An 18,884-nucleotide genomic window follows, 5' to 3' on the forward strand; every position below is an offset into this window, starting at 1 on the left:
GATAGACTTGTTTGCGACAAGGGAGAACGCAAAATGCCAAAACTTCGCATCCAGATACCCACACGAACAATCCCAAGGCAATGCCCTATGGATGAACTGGTCAGGGATATTTGCTTACGCTTTTCCTCCTCTCCCTCTCCTTCCTTACCTGGTAAACAAACTCAGTCAAAGCAAACTCAAACTCATATTGATAGCACCAACTTGGGCAAGGCAACCCTGGTACACAACGCTGCTAGACCTATCAGTGGTACCCTGCATCAAATTGCCCAACAGGCCAGATCTGTTGACACAGCACAACCAAAAGATCAGACACCCAGATCCAGCATCGCTGAATCTAGCAATCTGGCTCCTGAAATCCTAGAATTCGGGCACTTACAACTTACCCAAGAGTGTATGGAAGTCATAAAACAAGCTAGAAGGCCATCCACCAGGCACTGCTATGCAAGTAAATGGAAAAGGTTTGTTTGCTACTGCCATATTAATCAAATACAACCATTACACACAACTCCAGAACATGTAGTAGGTTACTTGCTTCACTTACAAAAATCTAACCTGGCTTTCTCTTCCATTAAAATACACCTTGCAGCAATATCTGCATACCTGCAGACTACCTATTCAACTTCCCTATATAAGATACCAGTCATTAAAGCATTCATGGAGGGCCTCAGGAGAATTATACCACCAAGAACACCACCTGTTCCTTCATGGAACCTAAATGTTGTCCTAACTAGACTTATGGGTCCACCTTTTGAACCCATGCACTCCTGCGACATACAGTTCCTAACCTGGAAGGTGGCATTTCTCATCGCCATTACTTCCCTAAGAAGAGTAAGCGAGATTCAGGCGTTTACAATACAGGAACCTTTTATACAACTACACAAAAATAAAGTCGTCCTAAGGACCAATCCTAAATTTTTGCCAAAGGTTATTTCACCGTTCCATCTAAATCAAACAGTGGAACTTCCAGTGTTTTTTCCACAGCCAGATACCGTAGCTGAAAGGGCACTACATACATTAGATGTCAAAAGAGCATTGATGTATTACATTGACAGAACAAAAAACATCAGAAAGACTAAACAACTATTTATTGCATTTCAAAAACCTCATGCAGGAAACCCAATATCAAAACAAGGTATAGCCAGATGGATAGTTAAATGCATCCAAATCTGCTACCTTAAAGCTAAACGACAGCTGCCCATTACACCAAGGGCACACTCAACCAGAAAGAAAGGTGCTACCATGGCCTTTCTAGGAAACATCCCAATGCAAGAAATATGTAAGGCAGCCACATGGTCTACGCCTCACACATTCACCAAGCACTACTGTGTAGACGTGTTATCCGCACAACAAGCCACAGTAGGTCAAGCCGTATTAAGAACATTATTTCACACTACTTCCACTCCTACAGGCTGATCCACCGCTTTTGGGGAAATAACTGCTTACTAGTCTATGCAGAACATGCGTATCTACAGCGACAGATGCCATCGAACTGAAAATGTCACTTACCCAGTGTACATCTGTTCGTGGCATCAGTCGCAGTAGATTCGCATGTGCCCACCCGCCTCCCCGGGAGCCTGTAGCAGTTTGGAAGTTACCTTCAATTATTTATATATGTATCATCTCAACCTTAAATAGGTGCATACTTAGTCACTCCATTGCATGGGCACTATTACTACAATTCAACTCCTACCTCACCCTCTGCGGGGAAAAACAATCGAAGATGGAGTCGACGCCCATGCGCAATGGAGACAAAAGGAGGAGTCACTCGGTCCCGTGACTCGAAAGACTTCTTCGAAGAAAAACAACTTGTAACACTCCGGCCCAACACCAGATGGCGAGCTATTGCAGAACATGCGAATCTACTGCGACTGATGCCACGAACAGATGTACACTGGGTAAGTGACATTTTCATTACACATCAAAGGCCGCCGCCCGCTGCTCCCAGGAGAGAATTGGGCACCCGCACACATTTATTTTTTAATTCGCAAAGTAAGCAATTCTTATAATATGACTGCTTCACAGTCCTTCCTGTAGCCGTGCGCCACTATATACTTCCGCAACTGTCAACGCACCACCAGAAACCACAAATAGTTGCCAGTAGTCTCAACAACTATACGCCGCTATTGCATCACCTTTCAACATCCGCTCGAAAGATAACGCCTAGCACTCCAAACCTACTCTTAGCCTGTGCTCCCCCCTTGTGCTCCCCAGAGCACACGCACTGCACCCCCAGTGCCAATAAATGTCAGGCATGCCCCAACCCCAGCATTATCCACCCCGCGTTACTCACAATTAATACAATTAATTGCAAGCAGTTCGTAGTTTAATGAAATGAACCACCCTCCAACGCAAATGTCTGAGCGCACCGCATTACACACCCTGAATAAAATCGAAACAATTCATTGCACGTAGTTTGCAGTTCCTAAAGGAACCCCCATACACGGTGAATGCATCCCGTTCAGCATTAGGTGGGGGGAGGGGTGCATCCACCGTAAGAGCATCATTCGTGTTCCGATGATAACTAAGTATATGGCCTTGGCGCTGGGTGGGCATGAAAGTGCTACAGGACCATACAAACTGCAGGGAGCATTGAACAAATGGAAATAACATCAATTATGCACCCTAATGAAGCATATTCTCTGGGAGTATTATTTCACTACTTTGTCATTCCCAGCCAAAAGCTATGCTTCTTGAGCACTAGCTTAGTACTCGAAAACAGTAATGATCAATTCAAAGATGAATCAATTAACATTCATTAGTGTGGGGGATGGGGGTTCTGCAAATGAACACCACCAACATATCCCACGTTTAAGTAACTTTTGGTCCTGGAGCTAGAAACTTTTTTTTCTGCTGATATCTGGAAACAAGTCTAACAAAACAAAGTCTTACTGTGGAAAAGACCCCTTGCTGAGTTGTTATCAAAAACCCAGGTAGAGTAGGACATGACTAGCACACCTTGGTGTGAGAGCACCTACTGCCGTCAAAGGCAAAGTTTACCAAATATGGCATTAACAGACAGGAAAGAAATAAAATACATTCCTCCCACAATCCCAGGCATTTTAATTCAGCCTTGCTGTCTTGTTGCACGGTCCTAACTTGGTACATATTCTTATTTTTAATGGGACTAGAAAAGCCAAGAGACACAAAAGCTTTGCCAAACTGAGTGTAGGCCGCTGCTATACAACTACCTGCAAAAGGGGTTTCTATTCAGGTTTGTTGGATCTTGCCTGGAGGCGATCCCTCAGACAGCTGCCAATCTTAAGTGCGATGCCCGAGATTGCTAATGTAGTAAATACAGCCACTGGCTGAGGGTTCTCCTGAAATGAAGACCGCCGAGATATGTTGGGTTAGAGGTTGCCAAGTGAAGGAAGTTTGTAAACATATTAAAGACTGGTGTGTTTTCTTGATAGACATCTGTTTAGAACTAGGATGCGGCAAAATCTCTGTTATGCCAGGGATCCCCAGGAGAAAGAGGGCCCTGTGCCAGGCGCCCGCAGTTAAATATATTCCCTGCCACATTCCTATTGCTAAATTTACAACCGGGCTGGACCCAGTGTCCCATTTCCTAACCAGTAACCTTCCTTGCCTGCCTTATCTCCCTCCCTTATACCTGCCAAGTCCGGGTTCTGCTCCCTGGGGGATGGCCTCCACTAAGGCCCATGGTCCAGTCATATCCCCCCACCGGAAGGGGTGGGGGCCGAACCAAGAGGCATTGCAGCAGCACGTCTGGGGCTACAGGAACTGTTTATGATGCAGCCGTGCGTTAGAAACTTTCATCTGACACTTCACTGCAACCGTTTTAACTTGTGCTTAACTACAAAACATGTCATGTTTTAGCTTACAGGCAGTTTTGCCGCTGTAATCTTGTGAATGCTGAATTCTTTCAGCGCGCAGTATTTCAGAGTTTGTTTGACTTAGAGATTTCACAAGCCTTTGTCAAAATGTTGGTGCAAGAAAGATTTTAAAACAACCATTGTCAAAGCCAATGGGTCTTGCCTTTTGGGCCTATTGATTTTGCTTATGCTGTTTGTTGATACCGTGAGGAATTTTGCAAAATGCTTTTTTTGGCTATGCTGCACACCGTCTGCAAAAGATTTTTTTTAAAAGAAAGAAAACAAAAAGGCGTGATGGTACGGCTGCTTTCTCGTCCTTTGGTAGGCATGTGCATGCTTCACCACAAGTGTGTCCCTGCAGAATGGCGCCAACACCATTTACCTGCTTTTCTGTGTTTTTTTTTTGTTGTTGTCTGATCTCAGATGAACACCACTTAAATCAGCAAATAAAAAACATAAATGTCAAGCGTAGGGAAATGATTTTGAGGTAGCATAACACCCGGCAACAAACCTCAAGTACTTGACAATTCAAAAAACAAACAAAAAAAAGTGAACCATGAAATGTTTCCACCGGTGATGTGGGGGCAACAGGTAGGAAGATAACATCAAAATAAAGCCCAGTGGAGGAATGATTGACAAAGCAGCATACAAGGGAGAGAGCAAGAAAGTGCATGTGGATGGATGGATGGATGGGTGGGTGTTTGAGGGAGAGAAGCAGCACATGAGGGAGAGAGCTAGAACATGTGTCCACTCTGATGGAGTGTTGGGTGTAAAAGAAAACAGCGGTCTCCTAATTGTGAGTAGTAAAATGATAGAAGTCATCCAATGAATATGGTGGTAAAGAGGTTATGCTCCAGGGGAGGGACAACTCAAAAAAGGGCAAATCAAGCCAATGGAGAAAAAAAAAAGAGCAAATTAGAGCGACAATAAAGCCAACCAACGGTATGCAACAGACTGTAATCCCACTGTAAATATTTGTTAAGCCCACAATGGGTCTTTCGCAACCAGGCAGCTGTGTTTGGTAGGTGAGATGTAAAAAGGCAAGTGACAAAATTTCCCCCATGTGATACATTCTTCTATTGAACTTCATTTGACAGAATACGGCCTGCGGCTTGGCAGCCAGATCTATGTTAAAGGAATGTCGAACAGTGGCCTAGCAGCAAAGGATGGCAATTTGCATGATGGTGACCTCATTCTGAAGGTTAGACATTTTACTCTTGTTGTATTTCTTTTGTTTACTTAGGCCTCTTCATGGAGATATTGTTTGTTTGTTATTTTGAATGGGACACTGACACTACATCAGACTTGTAACCTCGCATAGCTGATGTCCTGCCAAACGAATTTACCAAAGTTTTGTAACGAAAAGTGGTAGAAGGTCCGCCTCAGTTCACCACAGTTTCTTAATACCTGGATGATAGGTTTGCTTCGGTAATTGCTGACGCAGTAGTACTTTTGCTAAAGCATCTTCCCCAAAGTCTAGAGACCTCTCCCTAGAAGTATGATTGTGAAGTATGTGTTGTAGAGAGGTCTATAGTTTGCATACACGAGAGCTTGATAACCAGGTGAGGTAGCCATGAGGTGCTGCCAAGCGTGTGGATGCGCCATGTTTGGTGTGTGATTTTGCGTGCAGGCTTTTGATGAGTGGTGTACGTAAACAGGAGTACTTTATTTCTGTATACGTCCTTCCAGATGTTTTTATCAGAACAACTACTTTTTAGGCCCACTCCCCTCCTCCACAGGCCTGTGTAAAGAAGCTTTCAGCTGAGAGACTTCCACAAACTGACAGTGGTCTCTCCGGGAAGAGGGACCATGACCCTCTGGGTACAGTTGACATGTGGCAAGAGACTAATGTGAGGCACAGGCAGAAAGATTCCACAGAAACTATTGGGGCCCATAGCATATCTGCTGCTTGGATCAAGTGCTGAGGATGTATAGGAGCAATTTATAATCTGGATTCATCAGACGTCTGCAAGATAGTAAGTGGGCAATGCATGTCCAGTGACCACGGAGGGACTTTCAACCTAGTGAGTGAGTGAATGTAGTTTCCCAGGCGGGGATTTAGGGACTCTTCGCCCATGTCGTGGAACGCAGTGGTGACTAAATCCTTACCTCGTGTCACTTGATGCCTTTTGGATTCTTGACACCACTAGAGCAAGGTGCCAAGACCCAATCAGAACAGCATGTGAGGGTAGAGGCGCCTCAGACCTGAGGAACGTGATGGAGCATCAGAAGAAGGCCGTGCCGTCCGCCATAGTATATGAGAACCACAGGCTCCACATTTACACCCCAGTGCATGTGAACGTGTCCCAGAATATATGTGACTTGCGGATGACTGTGGCGTCATTGCCTCTGACCTGTTAGCATGAGTTACTTCCCGTAGCCTTTTACAAAGCCCCTGTACAGTAGGGACCGGTTAATGAAGACCCAAATATGGCTCTCAGATGCGTGCTCCACTTTATTTTAGTGCAAATAGAGTCCCTACAGCCGGAAAACCAGGTGGGTATACTGATGAATATAGTTATAAACTGTGATAATAGTTGGTATTTTCCCTTGGGCTACCCACGTGAACATAAGCAGCCTCATCCAAGTTTCGATTTTATTGGGCCCTATGAAAGGCATGCAGTTCTGAGGCGCAGTGAGCACGAGCCCCACATCCGGGCGTACCCATCGCACTTCGAGCACCTCACCTAGGAGAACAAAAAGATGTTCTGTGGAATACCTGAATTAATCACGGCCACTGTTGATGCTCTGTGTTCTTGTCTGGAGAGTACTTGACAAAGCAGTAAGGGCTGGCCTTCCCTTTTGGAGCAGGACCACGTCTGGTATGATTGCTGCTGGCCCCTGGCTAGAGCTGCACATTGGGCAAAAAATCTGTTAAGTGTTACGTGCCATTGGCGAAAATTAATTCAAGTTTTTTTTGTTTTTCTACATTTCTGTAACCTTTAGTGCTTGGGACACTGTCAGGTAGGCGCTATGTGATCATGATCATCTCTTGCACCTCTGCACACATAGGACTGACATGATGTAATGGGACCCCCTTCCCCTTCCTGGACCTCGGGCCAAGAGGGGGAGCCGGAAGGGCAGCCGGTGCCCGGCGAGAGGCAGCACGCCACCTCCTAGGCACGAAGGAGGCGCATTCATGAACACTGCAGAAAACCCAAGCCCTGGCGCCTCCCTGCAGCAGGGAGTGTGCGGAGTGTTACAGCTCAGAGCTCATTACTGAGGAATTCAGAGCATGTGGAGGAGGGAATCCGGGCGGATTACTTCCAACAACCCTGCACTTGGGAAGTCAGCAGGACTGGGCTCTGAGGAATGAGTTCTGTCATGAACTGCAATTAATCTGAGCTGCAGAGCGCACAAAAAGCGTCTCTTTTCTCGTAATGCACCCGCAGCTCACCTCAAGGTAAATCGGTTCTAAGGCCTCAGCAAGCGGTGTATATGGTCCTTGACAGGTAGATATCAGCAGGCCACCTGCTCTGCTATATGTAAAGAAAACCCTAAGTATACATTGAACCATGTGGGACTGAAAATCAAGCAAGGAGGCTGGTTAGCACACGCCGTGACGCACTATCGGCAGTACCAAATTAAAGACACCGTGACGTGTTCCCGCGCAAGACCACGTGCAGGTATTAATTAACCAAGCGCCTGCCCCTCCCCTTAATCGACAACATTGGCTAATACCAACCAAGCCGGCTATCCTTGCTCTGTATGAAAGAGAGACAGACCCAGGGTGAATGTTTTCATGAATGAGATGGCAGTGTCACTCTTTATATTTCAACCATCTTTGGCACATAGCTTTTACTCTGCCATTACTTCTCTTTCTGGTGCCCCGTGCTTATCTGCATCTTTAGTGGTAAATAACAGGCAGAGGGATATATTTTAGTGCAGATTGAAAGAAGTTAATCGAAGGGAACCTGGAATGAGCTCTAGAATTGTGAAGGCATCCAGTGGTGGTGCACCTAGAGCAGATGAATGAGTTCACTTCTGAACCATTGATTAGGATGTTGTATGTGCTGTGGTTGGGTGTCAGCAGCATTGCCCACCCATAAGAGACACTGCCCATCGCCACTCTGCAACACACATTAACACAGAATTATGAAAGCAAACCCATGACAGCCGGAATTTACAATAAACGGTCTATTAAGGCACGCAGAAGCACTTTCTGCTACATTTACAGGTGCTTAGCACTGATGATCCTTGAAGTTGAGTCTTCCAGGCACACACCAGGAGATCCATCACATTCAGGACATCCAACTCCTGCAGCGGATGCAAGTCCGTTTTCTGTTTTTGAAGAGTAGTTTCGTGGTGTCTTCTAACATGGTCTTGTGTAAAAGGATGCTTAGAGGGCTTTACTAGAGAGACGTTTCCAGATAAGAAGACCGCTCTTTCCTGAATATCGAAAGTGTCAAGCTTTCATTTTTACAAATCAGTGACGTTTTCTTTGATGTGTGTGATTAATATTTTCAGATCAATGGAACATCAACCGAGAACATGTCTTTATCTGAAGCTCAGAAGCTCATTGAGAAATCTCGGGGGAAACTTCAGCTGGTCGTCCTGAGGGATAGCAAGCAAACCCTGATTAACATTCCCTCATTAGAAGACAGCGACTCCGACATGGAAGGTGAGCTCTCATTCACACCACAGCCTTTAAAGTTAAAACCCTATATATTGTTGATGTTTTTAAGGAAGCATTTCTAAAGGAAATGAGGTACGTAAAACATGATGGTGCATTAGATCAAAACTGGGGAAGTGGTTACGAAGTCCATGTTGGCGGTGATGACTTTGCCACCCCAACACAAAGGCAGCACATTATAGTTTAAATTATACATATTTATGTTCTCAGGCAGAGTGACATTAGCCCAGCATCGTCGGGTGCGAAAAATGTGTTTAGATTTTAAGTCTCCAGGTTCCAAATTTGGCAAGTTAGCCACTAGATCACATTTCCTCCCTACACCTTTGTTACAGTAATTGCTTTTTAAAATATCATTTGGTCAGGTGCTCATTTACAGAAGGCTATTTCTTAATGGCTGGACTCTCTCTCTGTGGAGACCTTTACCCATTCTCCCCTTGGGAGGCTCCTAGTTGGACCCATTTATTCTCTTTACTGTTTGGTAGCAGTATCTCTTTGGTAGGTACCAAGGTGTTTAGCTACCTTCTTCATTCATTTCATCCAGGACCTTATAGTTACCCTACTCCAGGTATGCTGACCTGGAACTCACTGATTGAAAAAGATCTCAGTGGTGCAGTACTGATTTCTAGGATTACTGTTGGGCTCTACCCTACTACACATTAGTCGTGCACTCTAGTTCTGAGTAAGGACTTTTCTTGGTGCCATGGGTGATGCATGAAAGTGGCCAGTTGCTAGAATAATTCTCCCTTGACCACACGTGGTTGGAAATTCTCTTCAGAGCATTGTGACCGCTCTTAATGGCTTACCATTGACCAACCCTGTCAACTCAATTGAGTTATTTCCAAAGGAGATTTTTAAACTTTGCTAAAGTCGGGAAATGAGCCACTTTTGCATCTAATTTTCCATCAGCACCGAAGAAGAGCTTCATTTTGTGGACTGTGCTGAAAATATACTAAAACTCTATCCAGTGAGTACAGAGCATATACTAGATGCCTCTGCCCTTCCTTTGCATGCATTCTATTGCAAGCCTCCCACATCGGACCTGAATTTGTTTGTTACGAAGATGGAAAATGAGCATATCTGGGACAGGTTGTAAAACGTTTTTGATTTAAGTACATACACACAGTGCATTTGTTGTGGCTGTGAAACAATAGCAATTGGGCATCAGCACTTGAAACAATATAGGTCCTGCTTCACGGTTTGGCCTTGGAACATGAACTTTCTTAAAATCCTGACTATTTCATGTTTCTGTAATTGTGATGAGGCCATCAAGGTTCGTTTCCAGGTCAGCTAGAATTCTCAGCAAATGCTAATAGTACTGGCTTCAATAAACATCTAACACTCTCACGGTGTTACTCAAAGGCTGCGTGGCTAAATCCTTTCCTGAGGGTGGCAGAGCACATTCCTTTAAGTCACAGATATCCTTTGTAGCTTCCTGAAGTTTTTAGACCCACAAACGCACAGATCACCTACACAAGGATGTATCCCTTCTTCTTTCTTCCATCTGTTCCCCCAAGTTCATGCCTCAACTCAAGTAGTGAGAATCGGGAACATTTGACTTAGGTTTGGTACTTGTCTAGTTCCATCACCCACCACCCTGTCACTCACTAAGCAAGTACTAAGCAAGTTTATCCACTTCCATCATGGCTGCTAAACATTCGCCCTAGAGTGATGAATTCATCTTGGTCAAGTGTTTCGCTAACTTCCTTTCTTACAACTAGTGCATTAAATGTTCTTGTGAGTGTGTCTTTTTTGATAGGTGTGTTCAGCTGGAGTACACATTCTTTTGGTGTGTTTAGGACATGCCTCTCGGTGTGAATCACACAGTAATTAATCTGTAAAAGAGTAAGTGTTGGGCCCATAGTGTTTCTCAGAAGCCTGTCTGCGCTGTTGCCCAGCGTCTAGGCTGGTGATTATTAATGCTGTCTAGTTTTGAATCCACATCATGCTTCTTTCATCCACCACTAAGCTTTCCCTTCCTCTTTATCTCTCTTTGGTGTGTTTTTTCATCCCAGCTTTCTCCCTTGGTCACTTGTTTACATCTTTCTCCTTCTTTCTTTCTTTTTCTCTCTCTCTAGTACTGGGTCAAAGTCTGATGATTAAAAATAAGACGTGGTCCCCACATGCAGCTACAAACTCAATGTATACACTTGGACTCAAAGAAAATAAAGTGATTGCTTTCCTATCCTCTTGTAAATTATAACACTCCTATGTCCTATTAAGTTAATCCACTGCATCTGTATTGCAGCATCGATAAGAGTATGGTGGGTTCACCGAAATGTTAGCCCTAATCTGACTCAGTGACACAAACCTGGATTGATTCAAGCCCCAACTTTCACTCCATGCCAAGACACTGATGAACCCTGGCACCCATCTCACCCTCAAGGAGCACATTGCCAAGAGAAAAAATGCTGCATAGTACCATTTCTCTCTACTAAAAAAACAGAAACCATTCATCCAAGAAAGCAACTTAATATCTACTGTTGAAGCCCTTGTTCTCGTGCGCCCAGATGTTGTCTGTTCCATGGCCTCCCAAGCCCCTTAAAGTGCGTCCTACATGTAGAAGTACACCTCATAAAGTGCCTGAACTCATCTGGACACCTCATCCCACCCAGCTGGATTTCCACTGTCTCCCCTTGCTGGCCCACACCATCTTCAAAATGGCCTATCAAGCCATCACTTTTGGTACCATGTGCATCAGGCTGACAAACTTGCCACCTCTGGTGACTTTCTGCACAGCAGTAGCCAGGACACCATCAGCTAGGTTGCAGGCCTTCTCCATATATGCATGCAAGATATGGAACGACATCCGTATATCCATCAGCACCGTTGCAACTCTGCCTAATTGTAGGAAGGAGCTTGAAATACACCTTTAAAGAATACTATGTTATGATGTAGTAACAATTCACTTTCACTCTTACAAACCAGATACTTCGTCTTATAGTGACTGTGTCTTTGCCTTGAACCCTGTTAAGCACTCAGCTGCCGGTCGGCTTGATCTGTGCTATTTAAATACTACATACAGACATACAAACAGAAAGTCCAGCAGATCATTGGATGTGGAGAGCTGACCCAAAGTCATGCTGTGTTTGTGTATGCATGTATTTGTACCTACTACAGAAGGCTGGTAAGACACATACATCACAAATCTGTCTGCGTGGACATCCATTCATTGTAATATGAGGTGTAACGTAAGTGGCATCAAGCACTCGTTGACCGTCTACAACATCACAGGGTTGATCATTCTCCTTCCTTTTAAAATACTCCTGTTTACTGCCAATTGTCTTGAGAGAGTGAGGAATTGAACCATCAAAAAGTAAACGTGGAGAAAAACATAAGAAAGTGATGGATGGAATGCTTGAAATGTTCTCAGTTAGTGGTGATTACCATGGGCCAACTTTCAGTCTGTTTTGTTTGCTGTGCCACTGCAGACTGGAACCAGCTGTATAACAAGCATTGGTAAAGCTAATAGGTCTCGCCTATGCAAGAGCTACTGGCTTTGCCAATATGTGATAGCCATGTTGTACACCTGCGTGGCTGTTGCTCAGCATGGCTAAAGGTTAGTGGGGTAAAGGAGAGTGGCATGGGGTGCCGTAGAGGGAATAGTGTCAGACTGGAAGGGCGCAGAGTTGAGTGGAGTGGCATAGTGTTGAGTAGTGGTGCAGAGTGGAGTGGCGTAGAGGCTGTTTTGTAGAGTGGAGTAGATTGTTGTGAAGTGGCATAGAGTGTGTAAAGTAGCGTCAAGTGTAATAGTGTCATAGAATAGAATGAGGTAAAGAGGCATAGAGGGACATGCGTAGAGTGTTATAGAGGATAGTGTCCTACAGTGAAGTGGCATTAAGTACAGTAGTGTAAAGTAGTTTGGTGTACAGTACTGTGGCATGGAGTGAATTGGTTTTGAATAAAGTGGTGTAGAGTAGCATAGAGTAAAGTAGTGCAGAGTAGGTTACAGTGGCTTAAAGTAGATTGTTTCAGAGTGGAGTGAAGTGGCATAGAGTGGAATGGCACAGGGTAGAGTGCAGAGGTGTAGGGGAGCGCAGAGTGCAGTGCAGTGGAGTAGAGTGGTGTAGATGCAGTGACATGTAGTGCTCAGTTGCGGCTCGCGGGAGGGAAAAGGAACGGTGCGGCACCGGGGGTGAGGGGACAAAAAAAATTATAAAAAAGAAACGTACCTTTTTTGCCACTCCGCTCCGCTCTGGTCCTCCGTCGCAGGCTGCAGGCAGGCACAGGCTCCCAGCCTACCCTGCAGCCAATCCTGACGCTGCTAAAAGCAGCGTCAGGATTGGCTGGGAGCTCCCAGCCAGGGCGCTCCCAGGCAGACTGATAGCCTGTGTAGGCTCTATCCAGCCCAGCAACCACAGTGCAGAGTAGAGTGGCATAGAGTGCAGTGGTGTAGAGAACATTGTTTTAGAGTAGAGTGAAATGGCGTGGGGTGATATAGAGTGCAGTGGCAAAGAGTTCAGTAATGCATAGTAGAGTGCACTGGCATAGAGTTGAGTGGTGCAGGTTAGAGTAGAGGGGTGTAGAGTGAATTGATATAGTGTAGTTCTGCACAGTAGATTAGAGTAGCATGGAGTGCATTGGTGCAGAGTGGCATAGAGTAGACTGTTACAGAGTAGAGTGGTGAAGAGTGCAGTGTTGCAGAGTAGATTGTGTCTTTGGAGTGGATTGGCGTCATGTGGAGTGATGTGGTGTAGAGTGCAGAAGAGTAGAATGCAGTGGTGCATTGAAGAGTGGCGTAGAATGCAGTGTTGCACAGTATAGTGGAGTGGTGCAAAATTGTGTAGTGGTATAGAGTGCAGTGTAGACTATCGTAGAGTGCAGTGGTGTATAATAGAGTACATTGATTTTTAGTAAAATGTAGAGTGCATTTTCAGAGTGCAGTGGTACAGAGTAGAGTGCAGTGGTGTGGAGTGGCACTGAGTGCAGTGGTGTAGAGTAGATTGAAGTGGTGCATGGTGGAGCACAAAGTAGATTTAGAGTGGATTGGCACAGAGTGCACTGACAGTGGTCCAGTGTAGAGTGGAGTGCTGTGGAGTAGAGCGCAGTGACGGTGTGGAATGGCATAGTGTGGCGTGGTGCAGAGTAGTCAGCAGTGATGTGGAGTGGTGCAGAGTAGAGTTGAGTGTGGGGTAAAGTGACGTATGCATGAAGTGGTAGCATACTGCCATTACAGACAAGACATCTTCAATTTAAATGACCGTTACATGTGCACAGACATACAGTTTTACTGATAAAAGTATGCAGAGCACAGGCGATTGTGTGGAAAATCTCGTCATCTAGTGTATTGATTTGATATTTTTATTTTTTATTTTACGTCAATATATAAAGCAGACAAATCACACAATAAAACACATGCATGAAACATCGTGATATTACTAGCAATATGAAGATGTTTTCTAAAACTATAACAATAACCTCCTTATCGAAGGCCCTACTAACCCCGTATTAGTTCATAACAGAAGATAGACAAGAAATGAAGAAACAGGTGCAATACCGTAAAGTATAGTATAAACCGGGACAAGGGAATATCTGATCACCCACTCTGATTGGTGGCGGCTTCCTTCTGTCTCTCTCTTCACTTTTTTCCATTCTGCTCTTCATAATTGGGTTTCTTTTCTATCTCTGTTCATCTGTTTCTCTTTTTTTTCTCTTCCCCCAGTTTTCATCAGTTCTTTTTTATTATTAGTCCATCACTATTGCTCCATTGCCAGCCTACTGCCCCACCTCTTCCCTCTGGCATGGCAGTCTGCTGAAATGTCAGTGCCCCACAAAGCAATGTTGTATTTCTGTCAAAGGGAGGAGGAGGAAGTGTCTTTCCAGAGAGAAAAATGTTTAAATTACACGTGAAAGCGCGTAGCTCCACGTGCAGATGTTTCGCAGTAATAAGGTTAGCGACGTTGGCGTTTCTAATTGTACGTTTTCCGCAGCACACCTGCCTGTGTTACTGTGAATCCCCCTGAACTTTGGGAATGTGCTCCAGGTGTAGGTGAAACGCACCAGAATCTACTCCAAATGTACCGACGTAGATTTCCATTTTCTGAAAGCTCAACGGCCCACCATTCCGTACTTAAAAGTATCTAATGCCATTAACGCAAAGCTCTTGCAAGTGGAAGATGATGTGATCGTACCTTTTTGGCACCACAAAGACGAACTAAAATATGCTGCTATGTACTTGACATAATAGTGGCACAGTGTAGTGTAGTCTTGCTTTAGTGTTGAATTAATTTTATTTTCAGCTTGTTTTTGGGAACTGGGAGCGCATATCAAACACAGTATGTGTTTTATACGTCAGGTGCCTTATCTTGAGGGTCCGACCTCCCGTTTTCGCGTTTGAGGTGCATAAAGTTCAGATATAAACTCGGAATTCCTCCGAGTTAATGGATGTACTTTAGACAGAACAATTCGGAAACGGAAAGATGCAATCTCTGTTCACTGTTGGAGACTTGTTCTATTTAAAGTTCATGCATTATCTCGGGGAAACTGTGAGTTATTTATTTGATGTTTTGACACCTCGAGCGCAAAAACAAAAACAAAACTGGCGCTCTCCCATCTCCAGCCGCCCCCCGGAACTTAAAAGTGATTGCCGGCGGCCTGTGCTGCCACCTTGTGGCACCTGTAAGGTACTAAAGGTTTCTCCTTGTGGTTAAACGGAGAGCATTTTTGTTTTTTATTTTTCAACGACTTGTAAAATTCTGTATTTTTTTCTTAATTCATAGATTACCCTCAGCGAGTACCAAAGAAGAAAAATCCAAGGTCTAAGGAACAGTAAAATGGGAAGGTGCGTATTGTTTTACTATGGATTACAACCAAGCCCCACTCAGCTCAGCCATTCTGCGCCACATCCTTTCTTAAGCTCGTTCCAACTCTTAGCGCCTTAAGTATTTAAACGAAAGCCTCTCTGGGGTGCATATTAACAGTGTGCCGCACATTATGTCGATAACTTTCATTTTCAGATATGTCGCATTATTACTGCTTTCCTAAAGGGGCGCAGTTGAACCTTTGACTGTATATGTAACCCCAAAGATGGGTATTGGTAACTAGCCTTTGATCTCATTCAATAAATATGCTAACAGCAATTCGTCTGCAGCACCCGACCATTTGGTTAAGAGATAAACCACTACTTTCTTTTCAAATGTGGTCTTTCTTTTACAGGCCAAAATCCAGAACAAGGAAAATGCCCCTGGACCAACGTTAATGTTGTTTCTTTTAAATGGAAAATATTGTAAATGTTTTCTTTTTTTTTTCTACTGCACGTTTCGCTTTAACTCTGCCATGTACAACACCGTGTAATGTTACACAATCTAGATTTCCAGTCCTGAATTGAAATGTATGTGATCCTATGCAATATTTCAGGTTTTTATCCAGGTGAACTGGTTTCCTCCCGTGTGATGAACTGCCACTGGAGACCAAGAGCGTCCGATCTAAATGTTGAAAATCCAACTTGCGTTGCCCGTTCAGCAGTTCCAAGCTGTCACCAAACTGGAGTCCAAAGTGTCACACCAAGGACCCGCGCTTGCAGCACCGGACTTTTTATGCTCCAGCTTTTCAGATCTAATTTACACGCGATTTATATTTTCTATTTAAAATTACTCTAATTAAATGCAGCATTCTTTGATCATGTATAATATGTTTCCGTTTTAGGGGCATCGAATAGTCTGGTTACTTACTGGTATTTTTGTTATCTAGATTCTGCCTTCCTGATCCCAGCAATACATTTTTCATGAGTGTCCACCTCTCCAGACAGGTACTATATGCTGATAAGAGTTAAACACACGGTAGGATCCATGGAGGGAGGAACCTACACTTTGCTCGTCATGAATTATTACCATGTCTCCTTATGGATCGACTGTGGCCCGAAGTAATGGAGATTTATTTCTTTGAACTCTTAAAACTGCTTCATCTCCTTCCTAATTCCACTCCTTACTCTTAGAGGATATGCTTTAACAAAATATTCTGACCTGGTCTTTCAAACGGTACAAAAGCGCGCCACTATTCCAGTGGAATGCTAACATGTCTAATTTTGTTGCACGCGAGACTGAATTAAATTATAAAAAAATAAAATAAAAAAAAAGTGAGACATTTCAAGGTGCAAGGCTAGAACACTAGTCCCAAATATCAAGGCATTCTCCCTTCGCCCCATTGGGCAATAGGAGATGACCATTGAGGTCGATACCCATGTAGTGGCCAAGAACATGTCTATTAGGGAGACCCATTAGCTGAAGCTAGAAAAGTGGACACACCTGTTGAAACCACCTCTGCATATATGAGTGAAATCCACTGTCATGGGCCATAGAGATCTTTGTTATGCCCTTTTCTGAGTGTACTTCAGTAGAACACTGCAGCAGTGCGTCCTTAGTTCGGATGTTATGAGTGAATTACAAGTCCCGTGCTGGCCTGCCTGTAGCTAATATTTGTTCAAATTCAGGAGGAAGAGATTGGCTGACAGCATCTGAAACACTATTTCCATGTCTGCCAAAAGATGATTTCTGCAGGCCAATCATTCCTGTTGAGTATCACACTCACTCGAGTGGTGAAGACGGAGGTGAACACTTAAGATCAAATGGCACCGCCCTGACCTCCCAGTGGACACTAATACATAGAATCTCAGGAAACATTAGTATGCCAGTCTCACTGGATCATGTAAATATTCAGACTGGAGGTCAATTTAAGTTAACTGTAACTAGCTGATCCTGGGCCCGATGTTCTGAAGGGTCTATTTTGAAGTGCTTGCTGAGGAGATTTTTTTTTTTTTTATAAACTATGAACCAGTGGCCTTCCATTGACTTCTTTTGTGACCTTTTTTCTCAGAAGCACTATCTCTTCCATTGGGGGAGTGTTGGGGGGGGGGGGGTTGCGGCGGCAATGTTTTGTTCTGAATTCACTGCCATTGCTTCCTGATGAGACCCGACTTGATTATTTGCTGGGCCCATGCATCTTGGGTCAAGGCCTCCGAGGTAGAACAGTCATCCTTATCGTCACACAGCCAGTGCTGCTAGGACTGCCAACTGTCCCACCTCTTTAAGCAGGGATGGGAGGCCTTGACTCCAGATGCCTGGTTCCAGCAAATCGTCAAGTTAGGCATCTTCAGGAACCAATGGCCATGCATTCAGAACAAAAGATTGGCCCCAATGGAACAGAAAAAGAGGTAGGACAGTTGACAGTCCTCCTTCTCCTGTTCCGGCTGGTGCTGCTAGGCACACTTGTGTGCCAGGCAGTGCACCACTGCCTCCCATGGGGACCATGATGGTCCTGCTGCTCATTGTTGAAATTTACGCAGGTCTTTCTGCCAAACATTTTGCCGACTGTCACATCCAGTGAGTGCAGCAGCAACTCCTCAATGGTTCGGGTGAATGCCAAAACCCTGAGCCAGTCCACTAACTTGTGCTGCCAAGTTAGCAGTACTTAGCTGGTGCCAGAATCTAAATGTAAATACAACATGGCCCGGATATGGCGTGATTCTAAAGCAGACAAAAAAATGAGATGCGAAAAGGGGGTGCTCTTTTATGCGCACAGAAAAGGACATGGGTATTGTTTTTAATTTAATGTTGGATGTATTCTTAATGGTTGAGGAGGTGATGCCTACCGGGGTTACATGCATTTCCAGCTCTGAGCAGCTGTAATGTAACGGGTTGGGCACATTAAGGAGAATTGCGTTGTATTGTGGATTAAAATCAACATAAAGTGAAAGCCATTGAACTCGCAATCTTTCAGCATTGCCAGGTTAGATGTTGCCTCCAGACACAAATATTTACATTGTTAGTTTCCACGGTTTTATTTGCATGTCTGTTTTTATTGGTGGATTGTCTTGTTATTGTTTTACGCTTAGTGTTTATCCTGCGTTTCTTTTAAACTTGGGTCTTTTGCATAATTTGATTTTTCTCTTGTCCATGACGCAGTCAGCACAGGATCAATAGCCGCTTCTGCGCTACGCTCCGAAGCGAAGGACCTCGGTTGTGCCATATTTCAGGACCTTGAAGCTTCCAGCAGCAAGAGGCCCAGCTTCACGTGCTGCATCTTTAATTAACCCTTTCTTCCTGTCAACCGCCGAGAGGCTGTTTCTTATTGGCAACTGGACAACCAATGACCATGCTCATTTTTGTAACAAATGATTTTTTTTCTGTGCTTGGTTTCTCGGTTTACTGTATTATTTCTGCTCGCAGTATTTTGTAAGAAAATAAATGAATTGCCTTTTTGTTGTTTCGTTCATGGATTTGTTTGTTTTCAATACATTCGTACGTTGGTCAACTGAGCGATTTAAGTGGTGTTCTTGCCTTCACACGTACTACCACAAGTGTTGCATCATTCTGTACTGTAAACAGGAGCACAACTGGATTCATAGTTCGGGGGGTGGGGAAAGAGGGAGCGGGCGGCTACCATTTTCATCAGTGGCAGCATTGCCAATTTCACTAACCTGGGCC

General features: G+C 44.3%; 1 protein-coding gene across 2 annotated transcripts in view; it reads left to right on the forward strand.

Moving 5' to 3' along the window:
• Positions 1-18,658, forward strand: part of LOC138287823 (tight junction protein ZO-2-like) — a 144,326-nt gene extending 125,668 nt beyond the window's left edge. Inside the window, exons 6-9 of one of the 2 annotated variants that reach the window (XM_069228708.1) lie at positions 4,931-5,034; positions 8,301-8,454; positions 15,183-15,244; positions 15,619-18,658. In XM_069228708.1, the coding sequence (XP_069084809.1) occupies positions 4,931-5,034; positions 8,301-8,454; positions 15,183-15,235 (311 nt within the window). In that variant the 3' untranslated portion in view covers positions 15,236-15,244; positions 15,619-18,658. The remainder of the gene's footprint in view (positions 1-4,930; positions 5,035-8,300; positions 8,455-15,182; positions 15,245-15,618) is intronic. The other variant, XM_069228713.1, reaches the window with a different exon arrangement.
• The last annotated feature ends 226 nt before the right edge of the window (positions 18,659-18,884 follow it).

The sequence above is a fragment of the Pleurodeles waltl genome, chromosome 1_1 (genome assembly GCF_031143425.1).
Source record: "Pleurodeles waltl isolate 20211129_DDA chromosome 1_1, aPleWal1.hap1.20221129, whole genome shotgun sequence".
In the NCBI taxonomy this organism is placed as follows: domain Eukaryota; kingdom Metazoa; phylum Chordata; class Amphibia; order Caudata; family Salamandridae; genus Pleurodeles; species Pleurodeles waltl.